This window comes from Pogona vitticeps, chromosome 11 (genome assembly GCF_051106095.1).
Source record: "Pogona vitticeps strain Pit_001003342236 chromosome 11, PviZW2.1, whole genome shotgun sequence".
Lineage (NCBI taxonomy): Eukaryota > Metazoa > Chordata > Lepidosauria > Squamata > Agamidae > Pogona > Pogona vitticeps.
In genome coordinates, this window is record NC_135793.1 from 17,481,345 (window position 1) to 17,506,259 (window position 24,915).

At 41.0% G+C, this 24,915-nt stretch overlaps 1 protein-coding gene across 6 annotated transcripts in view; it reads right to left on the reverse strand.

The window, feature by feature from the left end:
* GRIA3 (glutamate ionotropic receptor AMPA type subunit 3) overlaps window positions 1-24,915 on the reverse strand; it is a 197,324-nt gene that overhangs the window by 33,753 nt on the left and 138,656 nt on the right. For 2 of the 6 annotated variants that reach the window (XR_013538679.1, XM_072981224.2), the window contains exons 12-14: window positions 12,838-13,036; window positions 3,794-4,041; window positions 2,855-2,969 (exon numbers count right to left, since the gene is read on the reverse strand). Coding sequence is in view for 4 of the 6 variants with exons in the window: in XM_072981224.2 (XP_072837325.1) it covers window positions 2,855-2,969; window positions 3,794-4,041; window positions 12,838-13,036 (562 nt within the window). In the remaining 2 variants the exon portion in view is untranslated. The remainder of the gene's footprint in view (window positions 1-2,854; window positions 2,970-3,793; window positions 4,042-12,837; window positions 13,037-24,915) is intronic. The other 4 variants (XR_013538680.1, XM_072981226.2, XM_072981225.2 and 1 more) reach the window with 3 other exon arrangements.

Here is a 24,915-nt window from a genome sequence, read left to right on the forward strand (position 1 = left end):
GGGGAGCAGTGGCCGGATGGAAGGTCACACTAGATACTCCATGTAAGAGGTTAGGACATAAGACATGGCTTGATGGTTGTTTTTTTTAAAAAAAACAACATCTAAGGAACCACAACTGTGGAGTCCAAGCTCTGAGGACTTGGTTTTCATTTTTTTTAAAAAAAAATTAATAGATTGTTCTGAGGAAATCTGGGACCTGTTGTTAAAAGACACAAATATTTGCAGTTTTATTAGCAACTCTCCTCAGGGAGTTCTGCCCAGTTGCTATTTACTTTTATGTCATCTCCGGAGACTGAAAGTTAATTTAATTAACTCCTTTTCCCAATAAGGGTGATTCTTTCATGCCTTTTTGGATGTAAATATTAAGCTTTTGCTATTTTTATCACATGAGTACTATTGATGTCAATGGGACTGAGTCCCCAGGAGAATCGATAGGATTGTAGCCTTAATTACTAGCAGTGGGAGAGGTGCATGGGGGGAAGGAAAGAGAAAGACAGTGGAGTGCTGTCTTTTGTTGTTTTCATTATCATCATCATCATCATCAAAAGTCTTTGGGACTTTTTAAAAATAAACCTTTACAATCTGTTTTATAGAAGGAGAATTTCTGCTCTTTGAGCAACAGGTTCTTTGAGGAATAAAGGGCCTTGGAATTTCAAAGTGAGATTTTTAGTATAAGTTTCAAGTTAAAAATAATCTCTTCTTAATTCTTCTGGTATCCCTGTTGGTTGGGTTGGATCAGGCCAGGTCTTCGCACACTGTTGCTCTTGGTATTTGGCTAATTCAGAGGACACTAGGATCTACAGTCTTTTCCAAATTTCGCAAATGTTTAAAATCTGTATTTCTGTTTATTTTTAAATTTTGACCTAGGTCACTTTGTTTGCTTTGAACAACAAGACAGTGCTTGGTCACATTCAGAATTCTAACAAAGCTATGAAAACTATTTTAAGTTCTATTAGAAATAGAAAGAGTCATTTTGTCCAATTGGTAACTATAATGACAATTAACTACTTTGTCCCAGGAACTAAAACCAATTACTTTACAAAGTAACATTGCAAGCTATGCACCAATCTGTGACAACATCTGAGGTTGCCTTCTTAAGGAGGCCACTCCACCAGCCTTATCAATTTCTAAGTTAAATCAACATTGTGTGCATGTCCTGTGCCGTCAAGCTGGAACCAACTTACAGCAACCTAACAAGTTTTTCAAGGTATGTGAGATATTCAAGGAGTGCTTTTACCAGTTCTACTCCTTAAGTGAGTTTCCATGGCTTTCTGGGGATTCCAACCCTGTTCTCCAGAGTCCTAGCCCATCACTCTACCACTACACCACACTAGAAATCCATATTTAACACGAACATTATATAACTATCAGTGGAATAATCAGCAACTGCATCTACAAGATCTGTTCTTAAAAAAATAAATACATCCAGTCTCCTAAAGTTAAATGCATCTAATATATGACTTCATGCAAATAATTCTCACTAAGGGTTTTCAAAAAGGAAAAGACAGTTTATATTTTTTAAGGAATCCTTAAAAACAAAATGATAATCCCAAGGGCTAAATGCAGCATCCATTGGACACACAGTAGATGTATCAAAACCAAAATTTTCAGCTAACAAAAATATTTATTTTAATGGATCCATTCTAGGAATGATCAATGTTGGATCTAGCCCTAGATAAGCAATCACTTGGTTTTCCAAATAGTCAGCCTCTCACACCATACTCAATGCGAATGAACAGCTTAAAATTAACAGTCCTAGCTGGGATCCAAAGCATGCTGGACACACTCCAAACATATGTTGGCAGGTATGCACAGTGAGTTTGTCCCTTTTGAACCATTCTGTTTCTACACGGGCTCTTCACTCAACATACTGGGGAACACCCAACCTTCAGAGCAGAGCTTAGAAATAGTGAATTAGATTTAACAAGTCAATGCTCAAATTGTTACTTTAGGGCTAAGCAGGAAAGATGATCTAACCTTTCAAAAACAATATTTTGAAGGTAATGCAAAAAAAGTTTAAAAGGGCTACTTTCAAATGTGCATTGGTGAGTTTGTTCCACCTCTTAACACCAAAGTAAAGATTTTTAATGTTAATGCATTAAGTCTAACCCATTATTCCAAAGCTTTGTTTCAGAGGTGAGATTTCAGGGTCCATTGCGGAAGGGATAGAAACCATAAAAAATCCAAAACAAAGCAAAACAACACCTTGGGCTAGCATCAGAACATCTTGGGTCCTTCTTGACCAATGAACAGAACTCTAGCGAGCAAATCCCCTCTCTCATCCTTGTTCTCTCTGTTAGTTAATTAAGGGCTCAGGCTGGATTGCAAATTGTAAACTGTTAGGAAGGAAGGAAGGAAGGAAGGAAGGAAGGAAGGAAGGAAGGAAGGAAGGAAGGAAGGAAGGAAGGAAGGAAGGAAGGAAGGAAGGAAGGAAGGAAGGAAGGAAGGAAGGAAGGAAGGAAGGAAGGAAGGAAGGAAGGAAGGGTGAGAGAGAAGGAAGGAAGGAAGGAAGGAAGGAAGGAAGGAAGGAAGGAAGGAAGGAAGGAAGGAAGGAAGGAAGGAAGGGTGAGAGAGAAGGAAGGAAGGAAGGAAGGAAGGAAGGAAGGAAGGAAGGAAGGAAGGAAGGAAGGAAGGAAGGAAGGAAGGAAATAAAACTCCTTCTCCCCCCAAAAGAAGACCCCGCCCCTCAAACGAACAAGCTACTGGACAAGCAAGTCACTCGTCAGTGACAGGTTTTGAGATGTTTTCTCATCTTGTGGTTGAGTGTTGGTTTTTTCCCCCCTGATGCATCAAATAACAGCTTTGCCGATTACTCTTGTCTAAGGTACCCGATTGTGGTGACATTGAGGCTGACCTTGGAGTCACCTCCCCCGCTGCCGCACTCTCCTTTGTCGTACCACCATTTGTTTTTCAATTTGTCCAAGAGGCCTTGCTCATTCAGTTTTAATACTGCCAGGTTAACAGCATTTCTTGAAACGATAAAACATAACTCGTAAGAATAATGCAGAGATGGTGTGGTGAAAGTTGTTCAAACGTATAAAGAAAGGAGCACAAGGAGGACAAATTGGCCAGAAAGGGGAAAAAAAATATTATATAGATATAAATAGAAATTTTTTTTGGTTTGTTTTGGTATTCTGGTTTGGTTTGGTTTCTTTTCACAGGGAGGTGAAGCTATAGAAAATAATGTGTTTGTAACAGCAAAGAACAGGGTTAAGTAGTGGAAGGTGGCATGGAGGACAGATAAACTCTTGCTTAAAAAAAACTGAAGTGTGCGGGATGGGGAAAATTGTCTTGTAAGGAAAAAAAGAAAAAGAGGAGGAGGAGTTGATAATAATAATAATAATAATAATAATAATAATAATAATAATAATAATAATAATAATAATAATAATAATAATAATAATAATAATAATAATAATAATGGTAACGAGAAGACCACATCATGCAATTAATACTTGTCACATATGGCGGCTTTAAACTTGGGCTTTTACCATTTAAACTGAAAAAAAGCCACTGGACAGTAAAATTAAAAAAAAAATGAAATAAACAGCAACAAACAATCAGAAAGGACAACGTGGAGAGAACATTAAGGAAAAAAAAATAAATGGATGCATTAAGGTCAATGAAACAATAATTTACCGTCTTCTTTAACTCCACGGAATACTGAAAGATTTGTTTTTTTGAAAACTTTTTAAGTTTACCTCAAATCCACAAGAAAGAAAAAGACAACACAATACATCAGGGTAGGTGGAATACTATAACAACATGGATATTGTTATATTATTCCACCCACCTTAATGCTGAGCCTTTGGGAGTTGCTACACCATAGCCTTTGGAATCCAGGTTCCCACCAACTTTCATTGTGTCACAGGGCTTTCGTTGTTCAATGTACTCATTCATGGTCGATTCGAGCAGGAAGGCAAACTTCCCCTTTGATTTCCTCACGCGGGCTACTCCATCCGCTGTTGTTTTGGCAAACACAGACGGTTCTGCTGACTTCATGTAGGACCACATTTTCTCATAGACAGCTATTCTGGATCGCTGTGGAAGGGAAAAGAGAAAGAGAGAGAGAGAGAGAGTGAGAGAGAGAGTTTAAGACACGAACAGGTCACTTAGGTCGAAATGAATTGGAGGTTGATCAGAGGCACACTGAAGGATTGCAGATGAGGCTGGTGTGAAACTGATTCAAATTTTTATTCGTTTCATGTCATTGCCCAGGATCCTGTTCCAGAAATTATGCTTGCATAAATGTGATGTTGTGAATAGAAGAGGAAGATAACAGTAGGCAAAAAGTTCCTGCTTCCGTCCTGCTGATCCCCTGGCTCCGTTACAATGAGACTGATTGAAGGTGAGGTGATTGCAGGCCCTGGGATCAAAGCAGGAACTCTTTAATTACCAGCAATGTTCTTCTGCTGGTGATGTCATCACGCAAGCGGAGAAGGGGACGACAGAGGACGAGATGGTTGGACAGTGTCACTGAAGCGACCAACATGAATTTGACCCAATTCCAGGAGGCAGTGGAATACAGGAGGGCCTGGTGTGCTTGGGGTCACAAAGAGTCGGACCCGACTGAATGACTAAACAACAACAGCAGATTAAATCACCCAATCCTTTCTGTTCCCTCCCGCTGCAGCTCTGATTTCTTTTACTGTGAGGACGATTAGGGAGTCCCCAAGCCATGAAAAAGGGAGTCTGAGTTCCATTATGTGGATGCAAAAGCAGTCCTGGGATACCAGGAGCTGTGTGGAAGAAGGTTTTCAGAGGAAGGTTGTACTAAGCATTGTAAATAAAGTAGGACCCCCATATTGATGGAGGATTGGTTCCAAGCTCCCCCGCGGATGCTGCAAAATGCAGATTATAGCAAATACTATACATAGCATAGTCTCTGACTTCCTCTAGTGGCCAGTTCTGGTACCTTCATCATTAGAAATCTGTATTTCTGGGAATTCTTCTTCTAATGTTTTTAATATTTTTCAGATAAGTGAATCAATGAACACTGATCCTGCAGATATGGGTGTGTGTGTGTGTGTCATACTGTACAGTATTAATCGCTGAGAAACTGCTTTAGCCACACACATGTTAACTTTATGCAGGATATCAACAAACCTCTGAGGATTAGCAAATGGCTGCAACTCTCCATTTTCCTTTGTCCCACTGCAAAACAAAGGTACCCCATAACCAGAAACAAGACAATGTTGCTCAGTTATCTGGACTGCATCTACCCTGAGCCTTTTGGAGGTCTTTTGAAACTGCTCTTCTAAACATGCCAAAAGTTAATGCTGTCCAGTTTAAAATGATTAGGAAGAGATCTTTATGTGTCGCTGCCCCCATGCTTTGGAATTCTCAGTATGACATTCTGGCAGGGATTCAGGAGGGGATGTCAAGTGGAATTGTTGCTGCAAGGCTTTGAATGCTATTCCGTCCTTTATGAGACAAGCGTTTCTTATATGGTAATGCACGCAAGACAACGTTGTCCCCCAAGCTTTAGATGTTTGCTAATTTTAACTTGCATTTTTATCAGTATTTTATTATTTGATTCTTTTGTTTGTTATATACGGAGCAGCATGTGCACCGTTTTGAGTTTCTTTGGGCATGAGAATGGCATATCAATGAAAATAATTGATAGATAAATAAATAGTGAGGTCTGTATCCCTCAGTAGTCCTGAGATATTTTTTACTATGGTCAAAACCTGGGGCTGTGGGTGATACACAAGAGAGATTTTAGAGTCTCAGGGAGACTTGTTCAGATTGCTTTATTTTCCTTTTGTTACAGACTTAAACCTTGCTATTATTTCAGTGAGTATTAACACCATTCTGTTGTGATTTCCCCCCCTCTCTCTTCCAGTTTATGCTGTGGCTGTGTGCACATGATAGAAAAGTCCTATTCAGTCGTGTTCTAATCCCTTTTCGTGGACGTATTTCGAGAGAATTAGTGTTTGTGTGGGGTCGGTGGCAATACTGTTGCTAGTAAGATAGCCAATGAACAGCACCTTGTTCCTTAAGATTTCAGGGCAAAAGGTTGAGTCCTTGAGGGAAGCCCTTATGATGTTCCATGAGTTCAAAGAGGAGGACCATCAGCAACTGTTGCAAAACAGAATGTGGTTGGCAGTCAGACTGGGTAGTAAGTCTCATTGAAAAGTTAATGTGAATTCTAGCAGCAGCAGCAAGAAAATGAAAATGACAAGGGTGCTTCTGAGCATGTCTAAATGAGAGATCCAGACATTTGAGAATGAATTCCATGATCTGGATGACCAGATATGCAGTATGCCGTCCTTGAGTATCTGCTGATTCACTTATCCACAGTAAGAAAATATTACCCTGTTTCCACGAAAATACGGTAAGACCTCACCTGAAAATAAGCCCTAGTATGAATTTTCAGGATGCTCGTAATATAAGCCCTATCCCCAAAACAAACTTGAGTTAAGTGAAAAAACCCCGCCCTCCACCACAGTGCAGCAACCAAAAGAAGATGACATGACTGTATTTGAATAAATGTAGATTGTTGTACATGCAAAAATTAAAACATTCCCTGAAAATAAGCCCTAATGCGTTTTTGGAGCAAAAATTAATATAAGACCCTGTCTTATTTTGGGGAAAACACGGTAAAAACATTTTAAAAATGTGTTTGGATCAAAAGCCTAAGACCCAGAGGATGAAATCAACCCACAACTGAGTCAATATCTGAGCCTGAAAGATCAAATCAAACTTGAACATGCCTTAGAAGCAAAAAATGATTAAACTGAGGCTCTTGTCCTTTGGAAATCTTAGGAGAGGGAGGATAAAACTCACTGGAAAATACAACAATGCTGACAAAAATTAGAAAATACAACAAGGTTTAGAAACAAGGCAGCAGGAAAAGAGGAAGACCAAACGAGAGATAGATTTCCTCAATAAATGAAGCCATGGCCTTGAGTTTGAAAGAGCTGAGCACAATACACTGAATCACACACACGTATGTATGTATGTATGTATGTATGTATGTATGTATGTATGTATGTATGTATGTATGTATGTATGTATGTATGTATGTATGTATGTATGTATGTATGTATGTATGTATGTATGTATGTATGTACAGTGGTGCCCCGTATAGCGTATGTTTTCACTATACGAAAACATCGCTGTGCGGGGCAGGAAAACCTATTGGAACGCATTAAACTTAGTTTAATGCGTTCCAATAAGTGTGTAAACTTACCCCCTCCAGCAATGTTTTCGCTCCGGCGGCCATTTTAATGGCCGCGGATGGCCCGAAATGCCCCCCCGCAGCGTTTTCGCGACCTCCCTAAGCAAGGGGAGGGCGCGAAAACGCTGATAGGGGCCATTTCGGGTCATGCGGCGGCCATTTTGGAGCCGCCGATCAGCTGTTCGGTGGCTCCAAAATGGCCGCCGGAGCCCCAATCGTCGCAAAGCGAGTGCGGCGATTGGGGCTGATCCGTATAGCGATCCCAAAAAAGGGATCGCTATACGGATTTTTCGTTAAACGGTGCACTCGTTAAGCGAGGCACCACTGTATGTATGTATGTATGTATACTTGATCTTTAATTTTGGATGTGGGGGTCATCTTAAAATGGTTTAAAATTGTTTTAAATCATTTGGTCTTCTCTACCCACCATCTGAAGTTTTCTCCAAGCATTTGTGTTATAAGCAGTTTCTATTTTTAAAGGTATCTGCTGCTGACCAATTGATTGGAGACACCTTTTGAATCGATCACAAAGGTCTTCAGTCAATTAATCGAATTGTTTCCTTGGCTGCACCCTGCATGCTTAATGAGAAGCTATATATTCTTTTCTAACAGGCGCCTTTTATGTGAGACAGTGGTGTTACATAAAGCAGTACAGTAAGTTGGGCAGGAAGGAATGAAAGAAAAAAAAAAGAATATCGTGTCCGAGCTATCTTGGGGGAATGTCAGTATTATTATTACCAAGGAGTTGTTCTCCCCAAAGTAGAACATCGAAAATGTGAGCCGTGGCTTTCCCTGAAGCCCTGGCCGCTTTGCTCTAGCAAGATGTTCTGAACTCCGGTGTTAACCCCTTAGCGGGCGCTCTGCGGCAGCTCTTTTCTCTCTTTGCAATTCAAGCGTTCCTCCCTGCCTTGTGCAAAACCAGTTTTGCAGTCAGGATTATTTAGGCCCAAATATGAACAAAAGAGAGTCGGCTGGATAGCTCCGTGAGTTATGTCCCTGGCTGTGGAGCCAGAGGTTGGGTGGTCAATGCCTCACTGGGCCTCCTGTGACATAGAGCCAGCCCGGGTGGCTCTATGTGCAAGCTGCATAGTCCCAGGGAGGGAGACCAGAAGACGGGAAGGGCAAACCGCTTCTAAGTACTCTTTGCCTAGAGAGCACTGAAAAGGGTCACTGAAAGTCAGAACTGACACAATTATTTTTGATATGAATTGGGGATTTTCATTTTATATATGTTCAAGGGAGCTTGTCAGACCTCAGATGAAGTCCCAGTGGCAGGATTTAAAGTTGAAAGCAGTTGTTCCCCCTCTGCCTGGAGATTTGCTTCAAAGATACGGCAGATGAAAGATTTCATTCTGAGAAAGGACTACCTTTATTTAGTCCAAGTCATTTCTCCAAGAAGGTCTTCCATCGTTTTTGTTCCTCTTAATTGCCACCAAGAAAGGGCTTCCTTTTAAATTCACTTTAAAAGCCTGCGGGTTATTTAAATAAGAATTGCTTCATCTCAACTAGTTCTTTTCAATGCTTATATATGGCACAAAGGCCTTTGTCAGCCTTTGTGCCTTGTAATGACAGCGCTGGAAAGAAAGTCCAGGGGGTGGGCAAAGTACAGTTCAGGGGGTCCAGGCGGGCCCTAAGGCTGTTTTATGGCTTCTGGGCCCCAGACCGTCCCAGCTCGAAGCCAACAAGTTTCTCCTCAGAAAATAATGTTGCATTTATTTTTAATGGATGCTTCCAGGAAGTGCAACTCTCAATTCAAATAACCCACAGGTATCATTTAACCACCCAAAATACCCATTTTTCAAAAGGGGTTGGGTATCCCAGTTTATTTTAAGCAGGGTTACAAAGATCACTGCGATTTGTGAAGATAACTTGAATAGAGTGGTCGTAACTGACCAGATAGGTGGGATATAAATAGAATGAATGAATGAATGAATGAATGAATGAATGAATGAATGAATAAATAAATAAATAAATAAATAAATAAATAAATAAATAAATAAAACAACTAAAATAAATGAAAGCAGGAGTCAAACCACTTGCATCTCTCTTCAAGGCATACTCTATGCACCCATTCTCTCTCTGTGTGTGTGTGTGTGTGTGTGTGTGTGCACGCGCGCGCGCGCATGTCTGTGTGTCAGTGTGACTGTGTGCATCAATGTGAACCCAGTCAATCCCAGATGGGGCTCTGAGGGCTGAAGATAGTGAACCCTTAAATTAAATTTGAGTTTTGTTTTCTTCTTTAAAGTGTTGTGTATAAAATGTTCTCCCATTATGCGTCTCTGAAGCTTGCTACTTATTTGTTTGCTATGGCATTTACATTCCATCTTCCTATTACAAAAAAAAGCACTCAAGGCAGTGATCAATATATCTTTAAAGGAAATTAAAGGCAAATTAAATCATAGAATGCATTAGAAACCACAGATTCTTCTAATGCAGTTTTTTTTCTAACCTAGGGGTCATGATCCCCAAGGGCGCTCACAAAGTGTTTTCTGTGTGTGTGTGTGTGTGTGTGTGTGTGTGTGTGTGTGTGTGAATGTCGGAGGTCGGATTATTTGTGTTGTAGCCCTTGTCGAATAATTTCTTCCTTCGCCTTTTAGACTGGGATAGTAAAATTAGTGCATAAGAAACAGGCCCTTTCGGGGGAGAAAGAAGCTTCTACTTTCTGAGAAGGGATGATGGGGACTAGTTTTACCAAACAAACAAACAAACAAACAAACAAAAACACCATAAAGATAATTGCTGCCGTTTCCACCAGAAAGGGATTTTAACTACAATATGTGACTTCTGGAGAGCCTACAGAAGGGGAGGAAAAGGAAAACTAAGACCCTTCCCCCCAACACAGAGCAAACCCTCAGGAGGGTGACCACAAAGAAAGATTTTTCCCCCTTCAGGGAAAGCTTTCTTCCGGTTTCTGAGGGGGGATCCTCTTTGCGTGAAGGTTTTTACCCATCCCCTAGATACTGCAATGTCCTCCTACCCCTTGGTCCATTTCTGAAATCCTCTTCCTTCTCTTCTCCCTGCCTTTATCCTCCCCCCAGCCTGTTCTTTCCCCAGTTTTGGAGTAGTGGTGGTGGATTCAAGGGCAGGGGCTGTAGGAGGGCGAGCAAGAGCATCAGCAGCATCAACAATGGTGCCGCCATATTGGGGACAGACGAAGATGGCCTTTTTAATGCAAATATGGCAGGGGATGTCACGGATTACGTGGCTATTATAAAAGGGGTTCACGACTTGCAAAAGGGTGGGAACCACTGTTCTAATGGTATCAAAAAGCAGTGCATCATTATCATCATCGTCGTCTAGAAGCTCTTGCTTTCTATCCCCTTTGACCTGTTAAAGGAAAGGGGAAGAAATGTTTTCGCAGCATCCCATTGGCTGACAGGTTGCAAAGAGAGATGTATTTTTCAGTTTGCCATCCCACTGGGAGAGAAGCTCTCAGAAATTAGCATGAAAGTTGACACATCTTATTGCTCTACAGTGTATCATGTTCACGGCGCTATACTGCTGCAAGTAAGTCACTCTGCTCATCAAAGCCCTGAGAGCAATTGACTTCTTCATTTCTGAGATAATTTCTGACTGGGAAGTTGTAGGCAGTAGGTAGTTGTTTAGAACCCCAAGGCTGGCCTCTCCCTTCGTGCTCAAATGAAAAGATCAGACCATGAGAATTCAGGGTCTGCCTTTGGTTTTGGCTCTTTGGGAAGAAGAACATCTGACCTGCAGCATTTGAGTGCCATCAGCCCATCACAACGCCTAGAGAAAGAGCTAATGCTATTTTTTAAAAAAATGTTGCTGGCTGGATCATGCCCAGCTCAGAAGAGGGGGAAATTCATTACCATCTGTTCATACAAGATGAATTTTTGGTGCAAGTCCAATTTCAAATGCATAATTGTCCTCATGCCTTAACAAAAAGGGCCATCAATGAGTAATACTTAATGAAAAAACAAAAAAAAATGCAATGTACTGAACACTTCTCACCTAGAAACAACAAAGGGCTAGAGATTCTGACACACGAACCAAGCACATCAGATTTCATTGCTAGAACCTAGCCAAGGGAGCTCTGTCCAGCTGTATGTGTCAAAGGAGACATGTCTGCTATTCACAATTCACTTCTTTTAGCTTCCACAATGGAATTTCCCCAGAAATGTGTGCCTCCATAATCAAACTTGCTAATTACACTTGTGTTTACCTTCCACTACCACCTCTGGGAAGCAATGGAAGACAGGAGGGCCTGGTGTGCTCTGGTCCATGGGGTCATGAAGAGTCAGACACGACTTAATGACTAAAGAACAACAATTACCTTCCACTGGCCAATCACAAAGAGAAGAATGCTATTCTGTGATGGAGGAGAGGAAAATCATGCAGGACAAAGAGATTCCTTTGATCAATTGGGGAGTACCTTCTAAAAAAACAGCGTCAACCTATTGTCTAGCTTGAGCTTGTGTTGATGTCCCCAAACACTCTTTTCTTCATTTCAAACAAAGCTGTAATTTTTAAAAAATAGATGATTTGGAGGAAAAGAAATTACAGAGTTCTTTCCAGGCAGGGGATGCTGGTGCCTATAATGTCAAAGAAGCAGCAAACCTACTCCACATGTTACTATGAATTTTAGAGATGTTCTCCAAGATTCTGATATAGGTTCAGTACCTTGGAAAGCTCCTTCAACATTTGGGTTAAAGTCCAGAGCAGTGTCATTATCTCAGCAGAGGGGGCTTTCAGCAAGAATGAGCCTGAAGAACTGGAGACTCCAAAGCCTGATGAGGTAGAGGACTTTGGAAATCCTGGATCCAGGAACCAGAGTGTGCAGGTCCAGATCCCTTGGGGACCCGAGAGCCTCAACCTATGGATGATGGAGGCTCAAGAGTTGAGCCCAAGGTGAGATGGCCTTCCAACCCTTGGGAGGGAAGAAGGTTGCAGGCATCATGTGTTTAACTCGAGGCCCAAGTGGTGTGCTCAGCTGCAGGGGAGATCTTCTTGTTGGTAAGTGATCTCCCCATGAATGAAATCTTTCTTCCCAGCAGACTTAGGGGCCAAACCTGAGTTCTTCTTCCCATGGAGCTTAGCAAGTCCCATCCACTTTCTCCCATGCTGAATCTCAGTGTATATATCTAAAAATCCCATGATTTATGCTGACATATTAACTCGTGGCAATTTGCCAACAAGATTTATACCAGTTGTGTTATACCAATATAAAAAGCTCAATAGGCTTTTTGGCGATCACCTCAGGAAGTGATAAGCCTTCCAACAGTGGACACATTCAAGAGAATGTTAGACAGCCATCTCTCTGATTTGGATTTCATGCACTGAGCAGGAGGTTGGACTCAATGGCCTTGTTGTTGTTGTTTAGTCGTTAAGTCATGTCCGACTCTTCGTGACCCCATGGACCAGAGCACCCCAGGCCCTCCTGTTTTCCACTGCCTCCTGGAGTTGGGTCAAATTCATGTTGGTCGCTTCAATGACACTGTCTAACCATCTCATCCTCTGTCATCCCTTTCTCCTCTTGCCTTCACACTTTCCCAACATCAGGGGCTTTTCCAGGCCTTAGAGACCCCTTACAACTCCAGGATCCCATGCTTATCCTATGATACAGTCCTTTTATAACATCACTTTCCCTTTTGGACAGAAAGGATTGAAAAAGGATTGAAAGGATTGAAACTTACTCTAAAAAATTCTTTGGTAGACCCTGAATCCAAAGTTCCGTAGGCTATTTCAGTCTGCTTTGCCAAGTCTTCAGCACTTTCTATAGGAGACACCATCCTTTCCACTGTGAGGAAGGCAGCGAGGTTGGCAGTGTAGGAGGAGATAATGATGAGAGTGAAGAACCACCAGACACCTCCAACAATTCGCCCTGAGAGAGATCTAACAGACAAGAAGTGTGGTTATAATAGTTACAAATCAGTCTTCAGTCTTCTTTGGGGAAGAGAATCACATCCTGTTGGAAGGGAAGAAAGAAAGACAAACTCCAGTGATGGTGTTGAAACAGGCTGCCAATTCATTGCATCTGTCTCTCAACCATCTTTAAAAAGCCTTTAATGCATGTGAGGAGAGAAAATTTTAAAAGCTTTTACAGTGCCACTCAAGAAGAATGGTGTGGCTCCATATTGCCCCAACATCCTGGTAGTAATATAAGTCACACCTGATGAGTTGGTAAACATTTCCAGAGAACAGAAACAGCTGTGACATCCATTCCTAATACAGTGGTGCATCGCATTATAACATTAATTCGTTCCAACAAAATCGCTGTAGAACGAAAATGTCATAAAGCGAAAATAAAAAAGCCATTGAAACGCATTAAAACCTGGTTAATGCGTTCCAATCGGCTAAGAACTCACCGTCCAGCGAAGATCCTCCATAGGGGCGGCCATTTTCGGGTGCCTGTGCAGTGAAAAATGGCTCCTAAACACAGCGGGGAGCCATTTTGAGCACCCGGCGGCCATTTTGAAAATCCGATGATCAGCTGTTTTGATCATCGGGAAGCGAAAATCGGTTCCCGAAACAGGGAACTGATCATCGTGCAGAGAAATTCCCCCATTCAAAACCTCATTTTGCAATCGCTTTTGCAATCGCAAAAACCTCATCGTAATGCAGATTCGTCGTTAAACGGAGTGCCCGTCTGTACCACTGTAATAGTAATAACTGCATCCCATCAAGCCCATTCCTATTTATTGAAACCTTTTCTGAAATATTCCAGGTAGGGAGTAGTTGTAAACAGCTTACCATTCTCTTCTTGCGGAAGTGCACAATAAGGATTGATTTTTTTTTATTTCTTGGACTAAAAATCTCATAATTGGCAATTCTAAGACTTCTATCTTCTATCACACCTCAGAGACACCTAATTGTGGCTCACTTGGAGAAAAGGCTTAACTGGAAGGCTTTGAAGCTTAATTAAGGCTGGCTCCATCCAAGTTTCCTGTTCCCACCCAAGTGCTAGCTGGGAGCTATCTTTCTGAACAGAAAGTTAAACAGAGTCAGGCAAAGCTGAGCTTCAAAGCTTTCTAAGCTGTGGTCATTTCTCTTGAGTTTGCCACACTTAGGTGCATGTGAGATTTGTTTAAACCAGGGAGAACTCCCAGACAGGGGAACTATAGGATTCATAGTCCAGGAAATCAAAAAATCTTCTCTTTAGTGATCTGGGACAGTGCAGCTTGCTCAAAGCTACACAAGCTGGCTCTTCTACAAGACATGGTTGGGAATCAAATCCCCATCCACTGACTCCAGCTTCCTGAGTTCTCCGGCTAGCATAATGTACAAAGCAGTAATCTGTCATCCAGCTCTGCAAGTATGGACTTCTCAGACATTGTCCCTTATTCTTCCTGGTACAGGCAAGTGTCAGCCTAGTAAAGGTAAAGGTAAAAGTAAAGGTAAATGTTCCCCTTGACAGTTAAGTCCAGTTGTGTCTGACTCTAGCGGCTGGTGCTCATCTCTGTTTCTAAGCCGAAGAGCCAGCGTTTGTCCGTAAGCACTTTCTGTGGTCATGTGGCTGGCATGACTAGACATGGAATGCTGTTACCTTCCCACCGTGGTGGTACCTATTCATCTACTCACATTTGCATGCTTTCGAACTGCTAGGTTGACAGAAGCTGGGACAAGCAACGGCTCACTCTGTCACTTGGGTTCAAACTTCTGACCTTTTGATTGACAGCCCAGTGGCTCAGCGGCTGAACCCATGGTGCCACCTGCATCTCTAGTAAGACTAAGACTCCCCTATTTCTTTTTTTTTTATCACTACACATCCTAGATAAATTAACAAGATACAGCTCATATTTATATGGGCCCTTTGCTGGATGTTTCATGAGAAACAAGGCTTCAGAATGCCCAGTACCCAGAAAACTTTAGAACTCAAGCCTTGAAGGTCAAATGATGGTTCCTCTTCCGTATTCCTCCCTGCCTCATTCTTTGCAGGTAATCTCATGGTGGAGAGCTCTCCATTGCTTCTTGTTCACCTAAAATCATGGGCAGTTTGTGGACTTAGACTGGGACATCTCAAAGAAAATTAAGCAGGTGCGCCTTTCCACTTCAGTCATAAAATGTCTACGCCTACCATGTATGTACAGCTAGTACACAAGGAACTGGAAGCAAGGATTATTGTTTTGTGATCCATCTCTTTCCCTTCCTCCTCTCTCTTCCTCTCTCTCCTGTGGCTGTCCCAAGACATTTTGCAGCCTGAGACGAAGCATTAAGTGCCACCTTCTATACAGCCTGAAGCTAGCCAAATTATTTTGGCTGTTGAAGGCAACAAACTGAATCTGTACAATGGCAATAGAATGACAACATATTAAACAGCCAACAGTTTCTCGGCTTTTTTGAATCAGCTACCTGAAGGAGCCAGCCCACCTTGCTTAATGATTGCATAATCTCTCTCACTTTCTCTCTCACACACAAAACACACACAAACACACCATATCCCCTTAGAGGCGTCAAGATCACAGATGTCAGAAACAAACTAGTTTCCTCCTAAACTTCTGAATTCTTTCCCTGAGGACCAAATTACCTGTGATGTTAAATGTACATTATCATGCTGGGTTTTGATTTTTTTTTTTTTGAAAAAAACCCCAGTGTTCACTGGGTGCATGGAGGGTAAAGAGCAGAGCAGAGCGGGAGTTAACTGGGGCCCCAGTGGGTGTGGAGGTAGAAATCAACCTTTTCCTCACCAATCAGAACCACAAGGAAGCTCTCTCCTCTGACGCTGGGATTTGCGTTGGGAAGAAATGGCTTTGAGAGCCAACGGAGGGGGCATTTCTTCTCAAAAGCAAGCAACAGTTTCAGAACAGGGGCCGGATACAGGGAAAGTTTTAATTTTCCCATGCCGTTCACCATACTCTCACAGTTGGCTTTGAGGTAAACTGGAAGAGACTATTTCCCTAATACAAAATTCATTTGATCTCTCACTTTCCTAACAATGTTCTTCATCCACGGATATTGGCAAGAATCCTGTTGTGCATTTTCAGCAGTTAGGTAACTTTCAGCAGTGAATTGTCCCAGATTTGGATGTCAGGGTAGGCATTTCTGAGTTATGTGATTGATGTGTGATAGCAAATGCCTGTGCTGACTTCTCAACATATGGCAATTGGCTAATGAAAGTTACTCTGGTGGGTGTAACTAACAGGATCTCAGATCCTATGGTATAGGTGAGTGCCTTTGATGGATGTGTAATTCACTAGTAGATAAAGCACAGGCTTTATTGAAACACCCATCCTCATTCTGTGGCACCTCATGTTAAACATTCGCAAACAGCAGAACTGGGGATGGGCATCTCTCTCTATTTAATTTCTTTTTATTCATTCAGTTTCTCTAGAATTCAAGTACTTTCCGTAAGATTTATGAAGAAATTTGCACATTTGGGTATGTTTTGATTGAAAAACAAGCCTAAGTAAATTCTCAACTTCTGCACCAACCAAAATTAAGTACAGCTATTTCAGACATGGGAAAAGATTCTTTGCTAATCACTTCCAGATTATCCTCAGCCAGAATATTTCTCTCTCCTGGTTCTCTCGAGAAGTAGAGAAGATCACTTTGTACTTGCTTGTTATGCAATTGTTCAAGACGGAGTGTCTGTTGGAGTTGGCAAAACTACTTGGCCACTATAATTCTGCACCCCAAATATGAATGAATATGGATTTGACGCCAACGTTTTGTCAGCCAAGCTCTTAAAGCCTTCTGCTCAGATCAGCACGGCAGTCAGTCTTGTCTTCTCCTAATTTATGAAGACATTTTGTGAATTTTGAAAAGCTGTTATAAAAAAATGAACCAAAGGAAATTCTTTCTCATTCTCACTTGTGTGTTACCCTTGTCAGGGTGAAAAAATAAATGGTACATTTAGCATCTATTTCAAACAGGTGCTCCTTCAAGTGGCAAAATAGAACCACTTGTTGTGGCACTTGGTTGAGGGGAAAACACGTTAATCACAGAGAACACACATTTGCCTTAATTCAGTGGTTCCTAACCTTGGACTCCCAGATAACACTGAATCACAAAACCCAGAATCCCTAGTTCATGCTGGCTTGGGTTTCTGGGAACTGAGATCCCCTAATATCTAGAGATCCAAGTTTGCTGTAATGCTTTGTTTGATCCTGAAATGTTGGAGAGCTGTGATCAGCCAGAGAAGCTAAGTCTGGATTAGATGGACAATGGCTTGTCGTGGGTTCCCGTCTCGGCCAACCAGGCTAACTGCTGTGTTTTAAGGGAAACAGGTGAGGTGGGAAGGATAGCAAAGTTCTGATCAAAAAAAGGGATTGACGCTTGGTCAAAATAGGACAAACGGAAAGTTGGCAAGGGAAAAAGCAGAAGAGAAGCACTCTGAAGAAAACCCTCAAACATGATGGATCTTGCCCAACTATATTTTTGTCCAACCTATTTGTTGAGAATGTGATTAAGGACATGACCCAAAGGCCTGCCTTTCCCGCAATGGCCAACCACATGAATGCAAAAGCAAGGGCCTCCTTGTATTGAGAGACAGCTTGTCTAATCCAGCTAGCTGTTTTGGGGACACAGTGATCATGTTCGGCAGCCACCAGAGTAGCCTTGCATTCCAAAAATGGGTGTAACCCACTTTTAAAGTGATCCACATTGATGGCCCTGATTATATTTACTTAAGCTTTATTCCTGCAAGACTTGAAAAAGCAAACTAACAGATTTGTCATGCAGAACTAAGCAAATAAATATGTAATATATTTATAGAACTAAGCTGTGCTTTAAAAAAAAAGTGTTAGCAAGCCTTCCTGATTGGTTCTGACTGAGCTTTGAGAATCCAAGTCTGATGTGTAGTAACATGAAGAGACATTCTGATATATTTTATGCTAATTAGAATTTTCCTGTCCAAAACCCACTGTTCCAAAACATGCATATTCCCATTTAGCAGTCTAAAGTCTGGTTGATTTCTATTTCATCCAGCATTGTTAATGAGGAGAACTGAAGGCATTTAAATAACAACTTCCTCTCTAGTAAGCTTATAAAAATGCAATCATAAATTATAAAAAGTCCAGTTGCTGTAAGATGAACAAATTTTAAAAAAAAGTTTAATGAAACCCCTGAGACCAGTCCACTTCTGGTTTTGAAAGTAACAGATCGTGAGGCCAGTTGTGGATCCATGCAGTGGAAATGGTTCCCGACACCACCCAAAGTTGCCAACAGAAGTCTGCGAATGAAAAACTCTGTATGATGGTTTTTACACCGCCAGGAACCCTGCACGATGGGGATTGGTTGGAAGCCTTTGCACATAGGAATCTACATACAAAGATGTTCTTTATGAAGAAACATATACAGTAGGACCCTTGTATTCACAGGATCAGTATCCATTGATTCATTAATCCACGGCCTGAAAATATTAAAAGAAAAATCCCCGGAAATATATTTCTAAAGATGAAGTTATCAGACGTGGCCACTAGAGGGAGCCAGAGACCAGGCTATTTTTTTAGCATTCCCTAGTGAAATATATTTCCACAATGTTACGACCAGAACAGGCTACGAGATGGAGCCAGAGACCATGCTATATATAGAATTCACTATAATCTGCCTTTTTCAGCATCTGGGAGGAGGTGATTCTCTGCCAATACGGGGGTCATACTGTATCATGCTGAAGCTAGCGGTCGGGGTGCATGCCCCCACTCCCCACCCTTTTAGTAAATAAGAGATACATAATTAATTCCACCATAAGATGACAGTCACCTGGAAAACTCTGTCTTTTATTTTAGGGTTTCCCTCATTCTGCTTTCTAAAGCAAAAAGCAAAGAGTGCTACCCCATAACACCGCATTCTCTGGGCGGTTTACAATTAATTATGCAGGCTGCAAACTGTCCCTTCCTCCCAGTAAACCAGAGCGGGTCTTCCAGATTAAACAAAAGGCCCTTAAGGAATTTGTAACAGATGGCATTGGACAAAGTTCTGCTATTGGATTTATGCCTTCATTCACCCAAGAGGTACTTCAAATAGTGGCACCACCAGGCATTCTGGAAACCCACTGAATTTGAAGAGACCGTCTTAACTACTCCTCTACCCTAGCAGATGGAAGAAAGAAGCCACCAAATCAGAACTCTTCACTTTCAGAACAACTAAACTGAGGCCTGGACAGAAGACGCATGACGACGAGCTGTAGTAAATGACCTAACAAATTTGTTCCAATGTATCTTTCCAGTTCTTATGGAGATTATGAAATGCCAGACTGCTCTTGCCAAGGTGTCCATGACAGGTGAGGTACTTGAATGTTGGTTTGGATATATATCTGCCACTTTGCATTACTACTACCACTAACACAAATATTCGTTATTCATGGTTCATCCTTACAGGAGCAAAGAGCAGCTAACGATTTTCCTAAAATCACAAATCTCTCAAATTGCAAATTACGTACTTTGCATAGAAGAGACTGAAGGCACAAAAGGGATACAGTGGCCAAATTCCTGCTGCTTAGCAAAAGCTGACTTAATGCATGTGTTCATGAACTCCGAGAAACACAGCAGAACAATTGTTTACCAAGGAAAAACAGATTGAGCGTTACAATTTGACTTGCACAAAGCAACAGGACTTTGGCCAATCACAAAATAGTGTGAAAGAAGAAACACAAATATTCTTCTAGAACACTTTGATTCTAAAAACAATCAATAGCATTCCCGTGTTGCAGGACATCCCCGGCCCCTTCACTGTCCTGTCTCCAACAGAAAAGCAAAGGTACAACTCCACCCATGTGAAATTCAACACAAAATCATGGGCAATTATGAGCAGCTTTGTGAAGGAAAGATCTTCCATTGTTAGCATAAAATCAAAGAGCATATATGCATACCTTGAGAGGCAAATCTGAGCAGGTGCATGGAGTTGAAATAATAGCAAGTTAGCAACATGAACAAAACAGAAGCATTAGAATGCAAATGTTACATTCTCTTTACGGATCTCTATAAATAGACATAGGCTCGAACTTCACTGTGAACAGTGTGAATTTCTGTCTTTATTCTAGACTTGAGCATTCTACTTGAGAGACCGTATAATCTCACTGACTCTTACTGAAATCAGGGAAATGTTTCTGGAAGACCACAAGGGTTTCTATAGAGGCCAACAGAAATAGCCGAGAGGTGCCGATTCAAGAGATGGTCCCAAGGGAAGGTTGTCTGGACTTCTCTGTGGTAAACACTTTTGGAAAATGATACAGTTTTCTAAGTAGCCCGTGATACACCATTCATATGTGTTATGTGCATACATACGTGTGTTTGCTGATGAAAAATGTGGAAAACACACTGATCATGGACAAATCTTTGGGTATACACAGAGATGGGGAAGTAACTTTTTCAATCACAACTGGAAGACGACTGATGGTAGCATTTCCTATCTTTGTCCCCATTAGAGACAAGGGCTTCACATTCGTATATGAATACGAATAGAAAGCCCACAGGCACAGGTGGCTCCTTTGATGAACACCCACCCCCAGAACATACCACTTACCACATGGCATATGGTGCATGTGGCTGGCATCATCTTCTGCACCCCAATCACGGTAGTAGCTTGGCTGCCACGGCCCCACCTCCCTATTCACCCAGTCACTCTATCTAGGGGGCAAGAGGAAGGGTCTCCCTGCCCAGCCGTGGAGTGTCTGGGCGGGCAGGGAGGTGGGGCTGTGGCACTGCCAAGCTACTGTGGTGATCGGGGTGCAGAAGATGACACTGGCCATGAATGCCACATGATCAGTGGTCCAGCAGGGTCTGGGTCTGTGGGTGTTCATCAAGCCGGCCATCTGTGCCAGTGAGATCTGTATGAATATGAAGCCCCCACCTCTAGTTCCCAAACTGAGAGGATCACGTTATATCTGCTGAAGACACAGAGTGTATTAAAGAAGGGAAAGCTAATTCAGCATCCTCAGCTTTAATGGCTGTCATAACCTGGGAGCTGTGAGAGAGGGGAAGAAGTAACTTTTCTCATCCCTATGCATACCTTTAGAATCCCACGCCCCTCAAATTTAGACATAAGTTTATTGATCCAGCCAGAACATTAACATATTTTCTTTGTTTTACTTTAATTCACCGTATGACACACAGTTCACCTATGTAAGCAAGGGATCCATTTTGATTTCCTCCAAGGTTCACAATAAGAATCATTTTCCTGATTAGGAGAACTTCACTGCAAGGCAGCAGAAAATGAAGGCTATATGAAAGGGCAAAATGATTACAGCACAATTATAACTAAAACCAATGTGACATGTGAGATCTATCTGTGATTAAGTCATAGGCTGTGGAGAATAAATACAGATACTTGTGTGTTGTGTCCATATTTCTTCCCTAGGAGGGCTAAAAGCTTTTTTTGGGGAGAGATGTATACTAGGAAAACAGCTTGAGGACAAAATATCTCATTTATCTTTTCAGTCAAGATCACTATGGCTGCTTTTAAAAAATGGAAGACTTGGTTACTTATTTTTTTATTAGATTTATATATCGCCCATCTAGAATGGGTCTACTCTGGGCAGTTTACATATAATATAACAAATAAACGAATGGTTCTTCCCCATCATGTCCTCAGTGTTTGGCTTCTAACAGTGCAGTACTAACTCAAAGTTGTTTTGACTGTCAGGGAGTCAGAATTCGGCACAAGACAATCTCCTTTTGCTAGTGGAACCTCTTCTGCCAGCTAACTACCGAGATCTGTCCACAGAACTGTTAAATCTGCCAGGAGAAGACCTGCTAAAGGGGCAGAGAAAGGACACAGCAACAGAAACACTGAGCTATGCCGAGAAAAACAGTGAAGTTTTCACACAATGCAGACAAATGACCAATCCTTAGAAATATCAGCACCAAATGCTTACCTGTTATGGATTTAAATAGCTCTTTATGTTCCACGCAAAGGCAGGTGAGTGATCCTAATATTTGGAAGACTCACTCTGAGGCCATTCTCATAATTCTTGTCCACCTAACATGAATACTTCTTTTCATTCCGTAGATGTGTTTCAAGAAAAGCGGGAGTAGAGAATTGCAGAATAATATCTAGCCTATACATTGCAAGATGGAGCCCAGAAAAAATAAAATAAAATACATCTCTGGGGAGAAATATATACAGTATAGTGGCCAGTAGGGATGGGGTTTTCAGATTTCATGGGCTACAAATTCTATAATCCATCATTCTGGAATTACAGACACCGAAATGGGGCTTGCCTGGGAGAAAAAAAGCATAAACAGGAAGATGTTGAGGCTTAGCTAGGCCTAGCTTGATCTAAGCTTCTTGTTTCTGCCCTAGTTAAGTTGCAAGGCTTTCCAGTTTAGACCTTCTCTTCCAGGGGACCCACATTTAGGTGCCTGAAGTCAAATAGCATACCCAGAAGGCAGAATTACAGCCTCTGAAGTCTAATATACCCACCAAATCCCACCCCTAGTGTCCTGAATCCACAGAAATTGTATGAGAGTTTGGAAAACTATTGCATGTATGGCTCAGGTCTTCTAGCCAGTAGTTCCAACTGCTAAAGAAACAAATATCTGTTTTGCTTTTTTAGGGGCTTTTCTCTGTGGCAATGGGAAATCAGCCAGTGGTATTCTGTATAAGTCGTTATGTGCTTTTATGCTCCTTTTATAGATCTCATAAAGTAGACTGGCTGGGCACGATAGGAATTTTAAAAAAGTGACTGGCCAAAATATCTATATTTAGAATGTCACATTTAATATCCGCAAGTGCATTTTAAGCAAATGACCATACGAGTTATGTATCATCTATATTGGTTCTTACACTAATTTAGATGCTACCAGTTTATAAGCCAGAATCCTTTTGGAGTTTTACACTGGGAGAAATGTAACTGAGTAAACCATGTCAAGGAATTGGGCCTGATTATCAGGTTGCAGCGCTCATTTCTGGTTGTGTGCTAGATTACGTGACTGTCACACAATCATGAATTTGAGCAGCAACTTGTTAAGAAGCAGTTATTTGCTGTCATGATTTATGCAATTACACTGAAGCTGGCATAAATCCCAATTGTCTTCTACTTAAATAATATTTTTTCTGGATAACAATTTCTTTTATTAAGATGCAGTTAGGCTGCAACTGCTAATCTATTAAGGGCCAAGCTAGTAAGAAATCCATAATTGGGTCTTCTTTAGTTCTTTGAAAATAGATAACTCTTAATAATGGCTTCTGGTAGTCTCACCTTGAACCGGAACTGCGATGCTTGGGAGAGCAGGGTTTATTTAACCCTTTCATGGCCCTTAATCAAATGTCTCTCCTTGAGTGTTATAGCTAGCAAACAAGAGTAAATAGCAGATTCTATGGAGGTGTAAGAATGTGTGTGTTTGCAAGGGCGAGAAATATTTTAATTGGAAAACCATCCCAGTGGAGTTCCATGGTCCATAAATAATGTCCCATCCTGCAACTGCTATTAAATAAACATATAAACTATGAATCTAGTTCATAGATCTCCCAATTTACTTCTAGTTCGGCCTCATAGTAGTCTAATAATTTGACTATATTGGCTAACTGATCAATTATGAGAATAAACTGCCTTAAGAGTCCTTTGGGACAAAAGACATGGCCTAAATTGTCTTTTTTTAAAAAAATCATTCATAATTTTAAATTGTGAGTAGACTTTCTGATGTTCCCATTACATGGGCTGGCCAATACTGAAGTTTGGGATCTTTTGGATTCTAGAAAGGAAAATTAAAATCTCTGACACTGGGGAACTCCTAAGAGTTCACTGTATGTTCAATGATATCTGTTATTCATATATATATATGAATAACAGATATCATTGAACATACAGCAAATCCTTAGGAGTTTCCCGATGTCAGATATATATAATGCCAAAAGCTTTCCATGTGATGTCTCTTGCTTATTTTCCCGGTCTTTAATGGGTTAAAACCACACAATCAACAGCAGTTTAAATGCTATCACTACACAATACCTTAATAGCAAGGAAAAAAGCAGAGTTACACTACTGGATTTGGGATTAAACTTCAAAGCAGATACACACAAGAAGGAGGCTAACAGCTATTCATATACAAGAGGATATCACGACAGACATTTGGAAAAAGATGAACTCTCACAGATAATGCTACACAATCCGCTAGTCACATTATGTGGTTTGGATATCAATGACAGCCATTTGTTTGTGTGAATCCAATCTCACTGATTTAATTGGAATAGTCTAATGCTTAAATCTGCTGTTATGATCTACATTGTTGGAAAGATTGGATATGCCTCTAAATGCTACTAATAGGAAAATGAGAAGAAATTGACCACTATGATATGTTATACTATGTCATCTGGCCCAAACTTTGGAAATACTGTATGGATAAACTGTTTTACTTTTAGGTATGCAAGACTTGGAGTTGTCAGCTAGCATTCCCTCTTCTCTTCCCTGACTACAAAAAGGAAACGATTGGAACATTTTATTTCCATTTTCTATTAACTATAGTTTATTGTCACTGCTGAACACTAAACTCTGGTTTACTCTAACTATGGTTTATTGAAACAAACTGGTTTCATAAACCAAGGTTTATTTCAATAATTCATATTTAAACTAATTACAGTTTGTCTTGGTTTGGGCATAATACTAAACTATAGCAAAAGTCTCAAAGCCTCTTCTTTGCATATTTATGAAAGGAACAGATGGGAAGAGAAAGCACATAAGTTGTGAAGCTTGCTCATGTTATGACAAACCATAGTTTACTGTTACATCTGAATGCAGACATGATTTTTACTATGGTGACCAGACAAATATGAGGATCAAGTATCTTTATGTTAAATATCTACTACAGGTGCATGTTTAATGTAAATATGTACTATAT